Source organism: Palaemon carinicauda, chromosome 20, assembly GCF_036898095.1.
Source record: "Palaemon carinicauda isolate YSFRI2023 chromosome 20, ASM3689809v2, whole genome shotgun sequence".
NCBI lineage: Eukaryota > Metazoa > Arthropoda > Malacostraca > Decapoda > Palaemonidae > Palaemon > Palaemon carinicauda.
Genome location: NC_090744.1, coordinates 18,193,427 through 18,211,196, shown reverse-complemented (window position 1 = coordinate 18,211,196; position 17,770 = coordinate 18,193,427). Strand labels below are relative to the sequence as shown.

At 36.6% G+C, this 17,770-nt stretch overlaps 1 protein-coding gene across 2 annotated transcripts in view; it reads left to right on the top strand.

The window, feature by feature from the left end:
• Nucleotides 1-17,770, top strand: part of mesh (sushi domain containing 2 mesh) — an 87,465-nt gene that overhangs the window by 28,430 nt on the left and 41,265 nt on the right. For both annotated transcript variants that reach the window (XM_068394857.1, XM_068394856.1), the window contains exons 5-15: nt 1,382-1,565; nt 2,549-2,686; nt 3,765-3,933; nt 5,048-5,305; nt 6,112-6,305; nt 7,841-7,983; nt 9,958-10,096; nt 11,699-11,841; nt 13,221-13,353; nt 15,512-15,659; nt 16,224-16,412. In XM_068394857.1, coding sequence (XP_068250958.1) covers nt 1,382-1,565; nt 2,549-2,686; nt 3,765-3,933; nt 5,048-5,305; nt 6,112-6,305; nt 7,841-7,983; nt 9,958-10,096; nt 11,699-11,841; nt 13,221-13,353; nt 15,512-15,659; nt 16,224-16,412 — 1,838 coding nt within the window. The remainder of the gene's footprint in view (nt 1-1,381; nt 1,566-2,548; nt 2,687-3,764; nt 3,934-5,047; nt 5,306-6,111; nt 6,306-7,840; nt 7,984-9,957; nt 10,097-11,698; nt 11,842-13,220; nt 13,354-15,511; nt 15,660-16,223; nt 16,413-17,770) is intronic.

Genomic DNA, 17,770 nt, shown 5'->3' with positions numbered 1-17,770 from the left:
GGACATTAAATCTTTTCCTGTCAGCCAATGAAATTAAGCCTTTTCGAAGCAATTTATTTTTCGACCAATAGAAATTAAGGAATTTGCGTTTTCAAAACATAAGTACATTTTGAGCCAATGAGATGTATTTTATATCTTTTCCTGACAGCCAATGAAATTAAGTCTTTTCGAAGCGAGTTATTTTTCGACCAATAGAGATTAAGGAATCTACGTTTTCAAAACACAAATACATTTTGAGCCAATGAGATGTCTTTAATATCTTTTCCTGACAGCCAATGAAATTGAGTCTTTTCGAAGCAAGTTATTTTTCGACCAATAGAAATTAAGGAATCTGCATTTTCAAAACACAGGTACATTTTCAGCGAATGGCATGTCGTTAAATCTTTTCCTGTCAGCCAATGAACTCGAGTCTTTTCAAAGCGAGTGGTTTATCGACCAATAGGGATTAAGGAGTCAACGGCCATTTGTTAATTTCGACCAATAGGGATTAAGGAACTAACAGTCATTTGGTTTGAGGCTATATGGGACATGATATTTCTATTTTTCTGTTGAATAATGACTTTACATAGATATGGTGTATTGTGGCTGACATTGCTGAAATAAATATAAAGAATAATAATAAGAAATTTGAAAGGTAATGGGAAAAACAGCAGATAATAATGGACAATCATTTACTATTAACTTTTATGTTTACATGTTTATCATTATTAAAACAATTAGTACTTTAGTATATGTTTTTATTTTAAGCTAAAAAAACTACATATAGACTATGAATATAATTTTTTGTTCCTGTCTTTTAGCAAATTTCTTGGCTATATAGAGGTGAGAGTGTCTTCAATATTTTTTTTATGTTTTGTTAGAAGATTGATGAAGAATTTCTATTGATTCAAAGTTTATATTTTGGTTAAATGCTATTTTATTATAACAAATCTGGAAGAGAGAGAGAGAGAGAGAGAGAGAGAGAGAGAGAGAGAGAGAGAGAGAGAGAGAGAGAGAAATAAATTACTAATAGCTAATCCTTGAAATATCTATCTATCTATCTATCTATATATATATATATATATATATATATATATATATAATCTATGTATATATATATATTTATATTTATGTAATGTATGTATGTATATATATGTATATATACATATATATATATATATATATATATATATATATATACTGTAATGTATGTGTATATATATATATAAATATATATATGTATATATATATATATACATATATATATATATATATATATATATATATATATATATATATATATATATATATATAGAGAGAGAGAGAGAGAGAGAGAGAGAGAGAGAGAGAGAGAGAGAGAGAGACTACCACCACATTCATCTTATTTCTCCCCTCCCTCCAGACTGGAGCGTGACCTTCCATCTCGACAGGACCAAGTGGGCGTGACCATCCGCGAAAGACTCAAGTGGGACATTCGTGAGGGCATTGTGGGCGCTGAGATCTTCACCCCAAAACACGCAATCATTGTCACCTGGAAGAATGTGACTTTCTCCGGTGGATCTGTCAATACGCAGGCTAAATATGTGGTGAGTGGCGCAGAGGTGCTGGGAGATTAGAGAAGGATTTTATAGTTTTTTATGTTTTTTTTTTAGTATTTGTTTTTTGTTTTAGGTGTTTTTTTAGTATTTGTGTTGGAAGTTTTCTTGTATGTATGTATGTATATATATATATATATATATATATATATATATATATATATATATATATATATATATATATATATATATACATATATATATATATTATAAAGTGTGTATAAAAATTTTGGTGTTTTGTCCTGTTGTGATTAATAAGTTTTCTTATATATATGTATATGTATATATGTATACATACCATATATATATATATATATATATATATATATATATACTGTATATATATATATATATATATATATATATACTGTATATATATATATATATATATATATATATATATATATATATATATATATATAATATGTGTGTGTATCTATTTATTATATCAATCTCCTTTTATCCATTTATTTTCTGACAAAGATTCTATCACAGGTTTTATCTCCTAATTGATCTTTTATATATACTATATATTCCGTTTATATTGGTCTTGACTCACTGGGCTGATAAATCTCCTTTAAATTAATAATAATAATAACATGCTCGTAAGTTACGTAAAACAACTCTCGGTAACATAAAAAGACAATTTGTACCAAATATGACCACAAGATTGTACTGTTGAACTCAGGAATTCTTGACACACCTCAATCTGAGGAAGTTCACCTTTTAATAGCATTACTGCGCGGCGGGTAACTAAGTAAATATTGCAGGAAGAGTTCGCTGAGGTGATGGGCTGAGCTATACACAGGAACGCGCCGCGCAGAAAGTGTGGGAGCTGGCGAATTTCCTCAGAGCGATATATGCTAGAAATGCTTGTACATTGGCTCTTGATATAAACTAACAAGAGACCAAGCAAGTAAAGAGGATATTCTTGTACAACATTCTTCTAGCAATAGCCTATTTAATTTTTCCAGACGAACACCTTCCAACTGGTGGTAGCCACAGACGAAATCCGTACTTACTGCCTCTTCAACTATGAGTACATGGCCTGGACGTCTCACACGGAGGCTGGAGGCTCCACTGATGATGGACAGGGTGGTGTGCCTGCTTATGTAAGTCAACTGAGTTATTAAGTATTGCTTTGAACATTCTTTTATGTATGGAATATTCCCTGGATACGGTTTAGTTTTTATAAATAATTTTCTAAGCTTAAATCTTACCTGGAATTTGCAAAGCCATTTATCTCTTCTGGAAGGAATTTATCATGAATATTTTCTAAATATTTGTTTTTCCTATTATAAGGTCTTTCCAGAATTTTCTTCTAAGCTTAATTCAATCCTGGAAACAATTTATCATAAATCTTTTCTAAATATCAGTTTTTCATATTATAAAGTCTTTCCAGATTTGTTTTCTAAGCTCAAATCTTTCCTGGAATTTCCAATTTTCCTGGAAACATTTTCCCCCACAAATCTTTCCTAAACATTTATTTTTCGTAGTGTAAAGTCTTTCCATAATTTTTTGTTCTAGGGTTAAATCTTTCCTGGAAACTATTTTTCATATATCTGTGGTTTTCGTATTATAAAGTCTTTCTAGTTTTTTCCATTTAGACATCCTGGAATATTGTTCTGAATTTATAAATCTTTCCCGAACGTCTTTTAGCATTCAATAATCTTTCCAGGAACAATATTTGCAACAAACTCATTTAGAAATCTTTCTACTTTCACAAATGTTTATTGTAACACATTCTTGCATCCAGTATTCTTAAATAGAAAAATAAATATTTTCCTTTTGTATTAAAAAGTCTTTCCTAACAATTATTGTTCCATTTATAGATATTTTTTTCGATTTCCTTTTTCATTGAAAAGTCTTTAACAATTTTATTTTATTTCTATTTATATATATTTTCTTGATTTTCCTTTTGCATTGCGAAATCTTTCCTGACAATTATTGTTCTATTTATAGATATTTTTTTCAATTTCCCTAACAATTATTTTTCCATTTATAAATACAGTAGTTTCTTGGTTTTCCTTTTGCATTGAGAAATCTTTCCTAACAATTTTATTTCCATTTATAAATATTTCTTTTATTTTACTTTCGCATTGAAAAGACTTTCCAAACAAATTTTTTTCCATTTATAAACAATTTCCTTGAAAACGCATTGACACTCGTAAATCCTTTTCCTGGAACCAGGTCGGCTTCAACGCTGGAAATGGCACCAGGTCCTACGAGTACACGCCCTACAGCCAGAAGCTCTACATTCGTGACCTGTCAGTCGCTGGAAACGCCAATGGCTTGCCTGGAAGGCACATCTTCAGAATCGATGAGAAGATTCTCGCTGGGTGTTGCAGGAGAGAAGAAGGTTAGTAATCCACCATAACCTAGAGAGCCAGGTAGACAACAAATGCTTGAAAGTTTTAAAGGTCGCTCATGAATGGCAGAGGCAAGGAACGGTGATAATGCCCTAGCTGGACAATGCACGGACCCCTCTCCACCCAAGCTGGAACCAGGGAGGGAATAATCCACCATAACTTAGAGAACCAGTAAACAAATAATGCTGGAAAGGTTTAAAGGTCGCTCACGAATGGCAGAAGCAAGGAACAGTGATAATACCCTAGCTGGAAAATGCACAAGCCCCTCTCCACCTAAGCTGGAACCAGGGAGGGAATAATCCACCATAACTTAGAGAACCAGTAAACAACAAATGCTGGAAAGGTTTAAAGGTCGCTCACGAATGGCAGAGGCAAGGGACAGTGATAATACCCTAGCTGGAAAATGCACAAGCCCCTCTCCACCCAAGCTGGAACCAGAGGGGGCCAGGCAATGACAATTGATGACTCAACAGGTGGAGCTATAGGTTCACAAAAATTGTGAGGTTACAGGCACTACAAGAAACTATCGAGCTTGAGATGCTCTCGAACCCCAGTCTAGCAGATCGCAAGGCAGGGATGTTTCCATTAGGCTACCACTTCCCTCCAATGAGGAAAGAGAACCTGTCCAGTGGAGTGTCATTTCCAGAACATTATTTAAAGATGATAAAAAACTGTTATTATAAGAAATATAATTTATTTCTATATATATTTTAGTATTCCCTTTCTGAGTGGGGTTGCCTTAACGTGGTGAAAGTGTTTGCATATCGTCATGATCAACAAGGCTGTTTTAGCCAGAGCCACCCATTTTAGGTTGATTCGCTGTGAGCGATCAGGCTAAAGTCTCCCACCATCACCAATCCACAGTTGGCCAGCGTGGGGATGAAAACTGCCAAACCCCAGGCATGAATAAGGACGTGTCTAAGGACTTTGCCCTAAAGTGGATAGAAATGGCTGTATTTATTGTTGTTGTATATTTTAGTATTTAGAATTCATTACATCTCTTTTTCCTTCCTTGCATATATCAGCTTATCTTCTATCTTGTAATTTAACTCTAAAGCTATCAGAGATCTATCTTGTTAACAACATCCTTTTGTTCCCACACAGAACTAAGAGAATACCCGCTGACATTCGCGCCCGAACATGGCAACATGATGGGCGGAACTCTAGTGAACGTGACCGGACCTTGCTTCAAGCTGTCCGACAGTGTCAGGTGCCAGTTTGATACCACGGCGGTCGAGGGTGTCGTTGTGAGTGGGAACAAGGCTGCTTGCATCATGCCCCGTCTCTTCGTCTCGGGTTACGTCGATTTCTCCATCTCCATCAACGGTGGTCCTTATTACTGGAAGGGGAAGTACTTTGTGGGTAAGAGAAATTCTGGTTCCAGACCTTTAATTTTTAGATTTAATAGAAACTTGAAATTAAAACCAATACTGTGTCGGTAAAAGTAATTCTGCATTTTAGACCGGGTGGTCAATGTAGTCCGTTGGAACAGATATAAACTTTCTTACTTGTCAAATCAATTTTATTTATGAGGAAATTGTTGTGTCTCTGTAATACGATATGAAGCTAGTTTTATGATTTATGAAATATTCTGATTTAGTGTTACCTTGCTAGGAGTGAAGCCAGTTGGGAAGCAAATACAGGGTTGAGACTTAGTCTTTGGGTAAGCTAAGAATACGATAGTCTAAGGGGGGTCGCAGTGGGGCGTAGCCCCTCAGTAGGTAAAGTTAGTAAGGATATGGCTCCTAGATTAGGTTAGGTGGAACCTAGCCTAACAAAAGTAAAGATACAGCTCCTAGGTTAGTTTAGGGGGAACCTCACCTAACAAAGGTAAGGATATGGCTCCTAGGTTAGTTTAGGTGGGGAACCTAACCTAACGTAGGTAAGGATACGGCTACTGGGTTAGGTTAATGGGGAACCTCAAGATAGGCAGTGTTATTATATTTGGTTCCCTTTTAAAATGTGGTTTCTCAATTGTAACTTTTGAAATTTTACAACTATTCTGTTCCAATGAAATACAAAGGCTCCCTAGGTTGTTTCCTTTAGATTAAATGGATTACAGAAACATAGCGTTTACTGTAATTTTACTACTACTACTATTATTAGTACTACTGATACTGCTACTACTACTGATAATGTTAACTTGCAATCTCCTTTTTTGCCCCTAGAAACACCACTAACTGCTCCAGAAGGAGTTTGGTTCAAGGACGACAGTTACCAGGAACACTCTCCAGAGTCGCTAGACATTGAATGGCTTGCTGGCAACTTAACAATGAACAGGGATGCAACTGTGCAAATTTCTCTGTGGGGCTACAGAGAAATTAGCATCACACCAGAGATTGTATACATCGATGTTCTTAAGGTTAGTCGGTGATTTAGTTGTCTAAATTAGTCCGTAAGCACTACTCTGCGTGTAAATTGATCAGCCTAAGGTTGTTGGTTAATTTAGGTGTCGAAATTAGTCTGTAAGCACTACACTGAGTGTACATTGATCAGCCTAAGGTTGGTGGTTAATTTAGTTGTCTAAATCGTTATGTAAGCACTGCACATTGAGTGTATATTGATCAGCTTAAGGTTGTTGATTAATTAGGTGTTTAAATTGGTCTGTAAACACTACTCTTGAGTGTACATTGATTAGCTTAAGGTTGTTGGTTAATTTAGGTGTCTAATTTGGTATGAAAGCACTACACACTGAGTGTGCATTGACCAGCTTAAAGTTGGTGGTTAATTTAGTTGTCTAAATCGTTATGTAAGCACTGCACATTGAGTGTATATTGATCAGCTTAAGGTTGTTGATTAATTAGGTGTTTAAATTGGTCTGTAAACACTACTCTTGAGTGTACATTGATTAGCTTAAGGTTGTTGGTTAATTTAGGTGTCTAATTTGGTATGAAAGCACTACACACTGAGTGTGCATTGACCAGCTTAAAGTTGGTGGTTAATTTAGGTGAAAAAAATTGGCATGAAAGCACTACACACTGAGTGTGCATTGACCAGCTTAAAGTTGGTGGTTAATTTAGGTGTCTAAATTGGTCTGTAAGCACTACACACCGAGTGTGCATTGATCAGCTTAAGGTTGGTGGTTAATTTAGGTGTCTAATTTGGTATGAAAGCACTACACACTGAGTGTGCATTGACCAGCTTAAAGTTGCTGGTTAATTTAGGTGTCTGAATTGGTCTGTAAGCACTACACACTGAGTCTGTATTGATCAGCTTAAGGTTGGTGTTTAATTTAGGTGTCTAATTTGGTATGAAAGCAATACACACTGAGTGTGCATTGATCAGCTTAAGGTTGGTGGTTAATTTAGGTGTCTGAATTGGTATGAGAGCACTACACAATGAGTGTACAATGATCAGCTTAAAAATGGTTTGATTTAGGTTTCTAAATTAGTTACTCCTACGATAAATATTTATTTTTGCTAATTTATATATATATATATATATATATATATATATATATATATATATATATATATATATATATATATATATATATATATATTGGTAGTAATGTGGGCCACAGATATAGCTGAAACTTCCATTATATGTTTTAAACTATCCCATTAAGATACTACTATTGTATTTCTGGATATTGCATTTACGACTACTACATATTCGATTTTACTTTGAAGACTACTTATCTAGCTCCACTACTACTACTACTACTACTACTACGAAACTGAAGAAGTGTACAAAATGTTAAATGCCTTCTGTCAGAATGAAGGCATCTCTAAATTCTGTGAAAAAACGGATTTTCTTTGTACCCCAATGGTCTTTCTGTAATTTTACTCCTCTGGAAGCGTTTTAAACGTTAAAAATGCATTCTGAACAATGATCATTCTTTAATGTTAGTCTTCTGGAAGCATTTTAAACATTAACCATTATTATCTCTTTCAGGACTCTCCAAATATTGGGTTCACCACCCTGGTTCCTCAGGAGTACTCGAATCGTGACAACAGACAAAACCTCGATCTGGAGATGGGACTCATCATGATAAACTTGACCACTCCGGAGCCTGCTTACGGCGTCAAGGAATCAACGTAAGGAGAGAGAGAGAGAGAGAGAGAGAGAGAGAGAGAGAGAGAGAGAGAGAGAGAGAGAGAGAGAGAGAGAGAGAGAGCTCATCAGTTGAATGTGACCTTTTGTCTCCTGTATTTCTTTAGCTGTACCATAATGAGTGAAGTTAACAGTAATGATACTAGGAGAGAGAGAGAGAGAGAGAGAGAGAGAGAGAGAGAGAGAGAGAGAGAGAGAGAGAGAGAGAGAGAGAGAGTAATCATATTCTTTTTTCTGTAGGGACGTATAATATAATTAGATCTTTGGTTGAGGAATTAACTGTTGACAAACTTCTGTGTTGCGGAATTAAGTGTAGACAAACTCTCTGTTGTGGAAACTGATGACCAGTGCTTGGATTATGAATCCAGTTAATATACCAGCTTGTGTTGGTTTTCAGGAAACTGATGAAATTGTTAAAACCCGTTTTTGGTATCGTTGTAAATTATCATAAGCATTCGTGCCTGTCATTTGATCTTATTAAGTTGCTTCACTTTGACTGCTGCTTTTCCGGTCCCATACAGCTTGGAAACCCCACTCTCTACAGGAACCCCACTGTCGTTTTACCTTGTTCGTTCAGAGTATTCAACATTTCATATCACGTAATGCTCATTTACTGTTAAATCATCACTGTCAAACGACTCACGGAATAAGGTCTTCAGTTTCCTCTTGAAATCCTTAATGTCTTCAATCATTCGGATGTCTCGTGGGAGCTTATTGTACTGTATAGTCTCCGGGCAGCAAGATAATCGGAAGCCTAAACACGTTAGGGAAAAATAAACTTATATTTATTTAGTTTATAAAAAGAAAACACGTCTTAAGAAGATCATTCTTCATAAATGGACCACGGCACGACATATTGATACCATAATTGTTGACGTCGGAATCTTTTAATCAAAAGATAGTTTATTATCATATCTATTATGGTTTAAGACTTATATCTAACTGTTTATTGTTTGTAAATAAGCTTATCTTAGACTGCAAAAGATTACATTTAACTTTCAATGATGCAGCAGAAACTAAACCCAACCCAGAAGGGAATTAATTTTGAATCCCTTTTTTTTCTTGCATATCAGGATCGTGAGGTCTCGTAATAAATCTTGCGTCACTTATTGCATATCCGGATCGTGAGGTCTCATAATTAGTTTTAAATATTTTGCATACCAGGATCATGTGGTCTCGTAATTAATTTTAAATCCTATTTTGCATACCAGAATCATGTGGTCATAATTGATTTTAAATCCTTTTTTGCATACCAGGATCATGTGGTCTCTTAATTAATTTTAGATCCCTTTTGCTTACCGGAATTGTGTGGTCTCGTAATTAATTCAAAATCCCTTTTTCATATCAGGATTCCGTGATCTTGTAATTAACTTTAAATCCTTTTTGTATACCAGGATCGGGTATTGTCGTTATTAATTTTAAATATGTTTTTTTTTTTTTAGATACCAGTATCGTGTGGTCTCGTAATTAATTTTAAATCCTATTTTGCATACCAGGATCATATGGTCTCATAATTAATTTTAAATCCTTTTTGCACACCAGGATTGTGTGGTCTCGTCATTAATTTCAAATCCTTTTTGCACACCAGGCTTGTGTGGTCTCGTCATTTATTTTAAATCCTTTTTGCACACCAGGATTGTGTGGTCTCGTCATTAATTTTAAATTTTTTTTGCATACCAGGATAGTTTGGTTTTGTAAATAAGTTCAAATATTCTTTTGCATACCTGGACCATCTGGTCTCATAATCAATTTTAAAACTTTTTTTGCATACCAGGATAGTTTGGTCTCGTAATTAATTTAAAATCCTTTTTGCACACCAGGAAAATGTGGTCTCGTAATTTTTAAAATACCTTTTGCATACCTGGATCGTCTAGTCTCGTAATTAATTTATAAACCCTTTTTGCATACCAGTATTGTCTGTTCTCATCATTAATTCTGAATACTTTTTGCTTACTTAGGATCGTATGGTCTCGCCCGATCCCATTGGCCTGGTACTTCCACTACCAGTGGGCCAACCTGTACGGATCGAACTGGCAGCAGGCTATGTGTGACAGGTGGATTGAGAACGACCGAAACCTAAGGAACTTTGCCTATGAAGTAAGTTATCAAATGGCTTTATGTATTCTATTGATATTTGTTTCTACATTTGTGCTTTATGTATTGCATTTTTACATTTATATGTATAAATTTAGCTCATTTTATAAATACTTTCATGTGGGCATAACTTGCATTTGTGTTTTCTTAGAATGAAAATCTAAATTTTGAGTTGAAAAACTAATATATATTGATCCGGTGTATTGCAAGGTGGGTTTCTGTACCTCAGAGCAATCGTGGGAATTGCTGTTAGGGCTAGTTTTGTGTTAAAAAGTGCTAAGGTTTAAGGGCCGCTCAGGAATGGCAGAAGCAAAGGACAGTGACATTGCCCTAACAAACAGGACAGTGCCCTGGAGACTGACCTTATTACGTATGATCAGCGGCCAAGCCCCCTCCACCCAAGCTAGGTTCAATGAGGGCCCGGCAATGGCTTCTCGTGACCCAGCAGATAGACCTGTAGGCTCCTCCCCCCCAATCCTAAGGTCACAAGATGGTGAGGTTGCAGCGACCAAAGGAGCCAACGAGTTTGAGCGGGACTCGAACTCAAGTCTGGCGATTACCAGACAGGAACGTTACCACTCAGGCCACCACAATATTGTTTTACCAGTTTGGCATTAAATTAGGTTCATCATTAAGTAAGTCTGTCAATGTGAAAGCTACATGTTAAATTATTAGTATTTTTAACACTTGGTTCCAAGTGATGTTCGAACGCATGAACGGGGTATTTGGTTGTCGAAAACTTGCTCTAGCCTGACTTTTGTGAGCGTGGCTTCTCATTGTCCACAAACCTTATGCATTTATGACTGTCTGCTACCTCTTCGAACCGTTTGACAAGCAAGTTCGACAACCGGATTCGACGAACCGTTCAACCGCGTAAACTCTGCTTCACCAAACAATTCTTCTTTGCTCAAGGTCTTAGCTACTGCACTGTAATTGTTCAGTGGCTACTTTCCTCTTTTTAAGGGTAGAAGAGACTCTTTAGCTATGGTAAGCAGCTCTTCTAGGAGAAGGACACTCCAAAATCAAACCATTGTTCTTTAGTCTTGGGTCGTGCCATAGCCTCTGGACCATGGTCTTCCACTGTCCTGGGTTAGAGTTCCCTTGCTTGATGGTACAATCGGGCACAATATTTGATCTTATTTCTCTTCCTTTTGTTTTGTTTTTTAAGTTTTTATAGTTTATAGGCTATATGTAATGTTTATTCTGATGTTACTATTCTTAAAATATCTTATTTTAATTATTAACTACTTCTCTTGTAGTTTATTTATTTCCTTTCCTCACTGGGGCTATTTTCCCTATTGGAGCCCTTGGGCTCAAAGCATCTTGCTTTTCCAAGTAGGGTTGTAGCTTAGCAAGTAATAATAATAATAATAATGAAAATAATAATAATAATGATATTCTTAAAATATTTTATTTTAATTCTTAACTACTTCTCTTGTAGTTTATTTCCTTTCCTCACTGGGTCTATTTTCTCTGTTGGAGGCCGTGGACTTACAGCATCTTGCTTTTCCAACAAGGGTTGTAGCTCAGCAAGTAATAATAATAATAATAATAATAATAATAATAATAATAATAATAATAACTTCTCTTTCTGTCCCTTCTAAGGTGGAGCGATGCCCTTGTCTTCTGAAGCAAGCTGTGGCAGACAAAGGTCGCTTCCTGCCCGATTTCTCCTGTGATATGGACGGTAACACGGAGTGTGATTATCACTTCGGAGCCATCCACTGCGTCAGAACTGCTCTGCCGAAGTAAGTTATACATTTCATGAGTAAGAGATTACTTCAATAGTTAATTATATCCACTCGTCAAAACTGCTCTGCCAAAGTAAGTAGGCTATTGTAGGTCATGTGCAAGAGATTACTCTGATGGTCAATTATATCCAAATATTGAACAACATTATCCCTTGGAGATTAGGTAACCGAGGTATCAAAGATTACATCAAAATGGATTTTTTTGAGAGAAATCCTCTATATGTGTTAGTATTTAGTATAAACATGACTAGAAAATATGTCTTAATAACTTCAGATCATTTGTAGCACCTGCTGGCTGCTGGACACAAAATGGCGCCCTGTTTTGAGGTTGACGTTACTCTTATGACTGTTCGCCTGTTGCTATTTCTGTGATTAGAGAATAACTTATTCTTTCCTAGGTCAGGCTAATAGTTGCTCAAGAGGCAGCATTCCAATGGTGTAACATTCACAGCTTCTAACTACACAAATGAACAAGAAAATCAGTGTCCAGCTTTCTGTAGGTCTTGATTCAGCCTCTAACTCTATAATAAATCCTTCGCAAAGACCAGCACTCAGCCCCTAACCTTATATTCAACCCAAGGCCTTCTGTAGGTCTTGATTGAGCCCTTAACTCTATAATACATCTCACGCAAAGTCCAGCCCTCAGCCCCTAACTCTATACTCAACCCAATGCCTTCTGTAGGTCTTGATTCAGCCCTTAACTCTATAATACATCCCTCGCAAAGACCAGCACTCAGCCCCTAACTCTATACTTAAACCAAGGCCTTCTGTAGGTCTTGATTCAGCTCCTAACTCCATGCATCCTTTGCTAAGACCAGCACTCGGCCACTAACTCAGTACTCAACCCAAGGCCTTCTGTAGGTCTTTATTCAGTCCCTAACTCTATAATACATCATTCGCTAGGACTAGCGCTCATCCCCTAACTCTATACTCAACCCAAGGCCTTCTGTAGGTGTTGATTCAGCCCCTAACTCCATGCACCCTTTGCTAAGACCAGCCCTCAGCCCCTAACTCTATACTCAACCCAAGGCCTTCTGTAGGTCTTAATTCAGCCCCTAACTCCATGCATCCTTTGCTAAGACCAGCCCTCAGCCCCTAACTCTATACTCAACCCAAGGCCTTCTGTAGGTCTTAATTTAGCCCCCAACTCCATGCATCCTTTGCTAAGACCAGTACTACTCTATACTCAACCCAAGGCCTTCTGTAGGTGTTGATTCAGCCCCTAACTCCATGCACTCTTTGCTAAGACCAGCCCTCAGCCCCTAACTCTATACTCAACCCAAGGCCTTCTGTAGGTCTTAATTCAGCCCCTAACTCCATGCATCCTTGGCTAAGACCAACACTCGGCTCCTAACTATACATTTTCCCCACAACAGCAAAGACGGCGCCGGTCAACAGTGTTGCTACGACCGAGACGGATACCTCATGATGACAGCCGATAAGATGTGGGGTGGGAACCCCCACAGGGCTCACAACCTCGGGAAGACGCCCTTCGATGAGGCCAATAAGGTAATGAGAGTCCTTGGAAGGGATAGATGTTCGTAGAGCTCGTTTTGATCTTTGTATCTGACTAGGATCAATATCTACTATGAGGTGACTTCTTCCAGAGTAGGAATATCTGAGAGAGAGAGAGAGAGAGAGAGAGAGAGAGAGAGAGAGAGAGAGAGAGAGAGAGAGAGAGAGAGAGAGAGAGCTCTGTACTAATAACTTGAATATAATTATTCTTATTCTTATATAATTTTCTTTTCGGTTTTAACACGGAGAGAGGAACTAATAACTTGAATATAATTATTCTTATATAGATTTTTTTTCTGTTTTATTAACACAGAGAGAGAGAGAGAGAGAGAGAGAGAGAGAGAGAGAGAGAGAGAGAGAGAGAGAGAGAGAGAGAGAGAGAGAGAGAATATATCTGAATTAACGATTCATATTGTATATATTAAAACAAAAAAGATTGGAACTGTCAAAAGCCAACCCCCAAATCGTACCTTCAGAACTCGAAATGTTTTGCTTCACTTTCGCTCTGTTTAATTATTTACCTTATATTAAATCCATATTATTTCTTACTTCTTATTGAGAGACATCAGTTTTAGATTATTCTCTCTCTCTCTCTCTCTCTCTCTCTCTCTCTCTCTCTCTCTCTCTCTCTCTCTCTCTCCATCTTCATCCAATTTTCCTTCCACTTCTCCCTCTTTAAATGCCTTTTCCTCTTCTCTCCTTCCCTGTTCACCAATTCTTTTCATCATCTCTGTCTCCATTTATCCAATTTCCTATCTCCCATACTATCAAATCCTTCATTTCCTATTTATCCCCTTTTTCTAGTTTTCCATCTCCACTCACCTTTATTATCAACTCCTCTCTCTCTCTCTCTCTACACATTTATCCAATTCCTTATTCCTACCCCTTTTATCATCGAGTTCATCTTATTTTCCAATTCCTTATTATCCACCTCTTGATCAATTCCTCCCCTTCCCATTTATCAAGTGTTTCATTCATCATCTGATTTAATAACTTTTCTTCTGTCTTTACTTTCTCCATATTTTTCAATTCTTCATCTCCACCATTTTATTAACTCTTCATTTTCTATTCATCATCCATACCTATTTAATAAACTCTTCCTATCCATTTTTTTTACTTCCACCCATTTTATTAAATCTTCCTATCCATTTTTTTTATCTGTATAATTTATCAATTATTCCTTCTCTCTCCATTCATCTAATTCTCCATCTTTTACCATCCTTTATAACTTTTTTCTCCTCCTCTTTTCAATATTCACTTCCTTCCTCCATTTCCTTTATAAAACCTTCTCTTAGTACTTCATATATATATATATATATATATATATATATATATATATATATATATATATAGATATATATATATAGATATATATACAATATATATATATATATATATATATATATATATATATATATTTATATATATTTATCCGTATTCTTTTTCCTTTCCTTCATCTCTTACCACCCTTCCAAATTCTTTTCCTTTCCTTCATCTCTTACCACCCTTCCAAATTCTTTTCCTTTCCTGCTCTTATTTCCTTCCCCCATTCATCTAATTCTTCAACTCTTACCATCCTTCCCAACTCTCTCCTATCTCCTCTTCTCTTCTATATCCCCCACTTCCTTTCACTATCTCCTTTAAACTCCTTCTCTCGTACTTCGTATTTCTCTCCTTCATCTTCTTTCTACTTCGTATTTCTCTCTCTCTCTTTTTCTCTTCCTACTTCGCATATATATCTCTTTCCTCTTCTTCCTACTTCGCATTTCTGTCTTTTTCTTATTCATACTTCATAGGTATCTTTTTTTTTTCTTTATACTTCATATTTCTCTCTTTCTTCTTCCGTCTTTGTATTTTTCTCTCTTTTTTCCTTCTTCCTACTTCGCATTTCTCTCTCTTTACTTCTTTCTACTTCGCATTTCTCTCTTTTTTTATACTTCCTACTTCATAGTTATCTTTCTCTCTCTCTCTCTCTCTCTCTCTCTCTCTCTCTCTCTTTTCTTCCTACTTGGCCTTTTTCTCTTTCGTCTTCTCCTTACTTCCCATTCCTCTATTTCCCATGCCTGTATTTCCTATTTCCCTATATACCATCTAATTCACCCCATCTTGCTATTCCTCTGAACGTCTTCATGATCTCCCCTTCCTCGTACAGGTACCGAGTCTGTCCCACTGGTATCATGACGTCATCCCGTTCTATACATGTTGCAAGTGGCAAGGAGAACAGGCGCCAGGCTGCGTCACTTTCAGGTTCGAGAGGCGATGTTCGCAAAACTGCGTTGGCTACACCCCACCTTCGGCAGGTGAGATTTCCTATAAGTGTATATAACCTTATATTATATAACTTCTTTATTCTGGCTATTCTTGAGTCGATTAGTGTTTAATCGATTTTATATAATGATGACGGATTATATTAGTAACAGAAATCTAACTTTAATTGTCCATTGATTTTCTTGTAGTTTATTTGTTTCCTTATTTACTTTCCTCAGTGGGCCATTTTTTCCCTGTTGGAGCGCTTTGGCTTATAGCGTCCTGCTTTTCAAGCTAGGGTTGTAGCTTAACTGGTAGTAATAATAATAATAATAATAATAATAATAATAATAATAATCATAATAATAATAATTCCAGTGATAATTTGTTTCATAATAATAATAATAATAATAATAATAATAATAATAATAATGCCAGTGATAATTTGTTTCGTAATAATAATAATAATAATAATAATTCTATATTTTGATTATTGTCATTATTCTAATTATTTCAATTATTGACATCATTCTAATTATCTTAAATCATTGTTATTATAATCAACCATTGTCAATATCATGCTAATCTCTCTACTCTTTTCTCCTCCTTGTACACAGCCACTGTCTTCGGTGACCCCCACTTTTACACCTTCGATGACCTGACCTACACCTTCAACGGCAAGGGCGAATTTGTCCTGGTCAGGGTAGACTCCAACAGACACGTTTTGGACATCCAAGGGCGCTTCGAACAGATCGACAAGAATTACTTGGGAGAGATTAAGGGCTCCATGCTGACGGCCATTGCAGGTCAGTGAGAGAGAGAGAGAGAGAGAGAGAGAGAGAGAGAGAGAGAGAGAGAGAGAGAGAGAGAGAGATTAGTGCCATTTGTATTCTATAAAGTGTTTGTTATATACTGGAGAGAGAGAGAGAGAGAGAGAGAGAGAGAGAGAGAGAGAGAGAGAGAGAGAGAGAGAGAGAGAGAGAGAGAGAAAGAAAATTAGTGCCATTTGTATTCTATAAAGTGTGCTATATACTGGAGAGAGAGAGAGAGAGAGAGAGAGAGAGAGAGAGAGAGAGTCATATGTATTTTATAAGTGTTTTCTTTGTACTAGAGAGAGAGAGAGAGAGAGAGAGAGAGAGAGAGAGAGTGTCATGTGTATCTCATGATATAAGTGTTTGCTATGTACGAGAGAGAGAGAGAGAGAGAGAGAGAGAGAGAGAGAGAGAGAGAGAGAGAGAGAGAGATGTAATTTCTAAAATAAGTGTTAGCTATATATTGAAACTGGAAACGAGAGAGAGAGAGAGAGAGAGAGAGAGAGAGAGAGAGAGAGAGAGAGAGAGAGAGAGAGAATTTTCTTTCTGCCTGTTACAAGCATACACCGTTTCCAGGGTTGTTGAACAAGGTTCCGGACTCCCGGAGGCCAGTCCAGTATGCCTTTTGCATTCCTGGCATTCTGTCTATACAGAAAATATCCAGCTATAGGCTATACACCTCTGGATAGCATGTGTTTATTGGCCCCCAGATGTGTAGAACAGAGGGATGTTTTACAATATCGTCTGCTATTTTGTTTGCTTTATAACCTAACCCTTAAAGATATATTTTGGTTCTTCTGATATATTGTTGTGAAGTAAATTATTCAAATGACGTCATCATACTATAGGTTGTTTTAGTTTCATCAATTTTTAGATTAATTTTTTAGTCAAATTTAGACGTTTAATTGAGTTTTAACTTCTGTTCTTTGCTCTGATTATCAATTGAAGACAAAATAGAAATTAAAACATGATTTATCAAATGAAGGTGCATACTATCATGCGTTCAGCCCCCCCCCCCAAAAAAAAAGAAATTCAGACGACCTCTGTATTTCATAAACTACATGCTGTATTTATTTTGCAACGCGAATATTAAAAGTTAGTTAAAGTTGAGGGTTTTAGGTCTCCACTGAGACGATTTACATCGTTAAAATCGTTCTCCTCGGTCGGCCATTAGCCAGCAGGGACTATCACTAGTCCCCTCTAACCTCCCCCCCAGGCGCCACCCTGGGAGTACTCCCCAGTAGGAGGTCTCACGGTATTCGCGTCCCTGGCGGGGACCGAACTCGGGACCTCTGTAATAGAAATCCGCGACGCTACCAACCTTGCTATCCGGAGTAGTAACAATATATCAA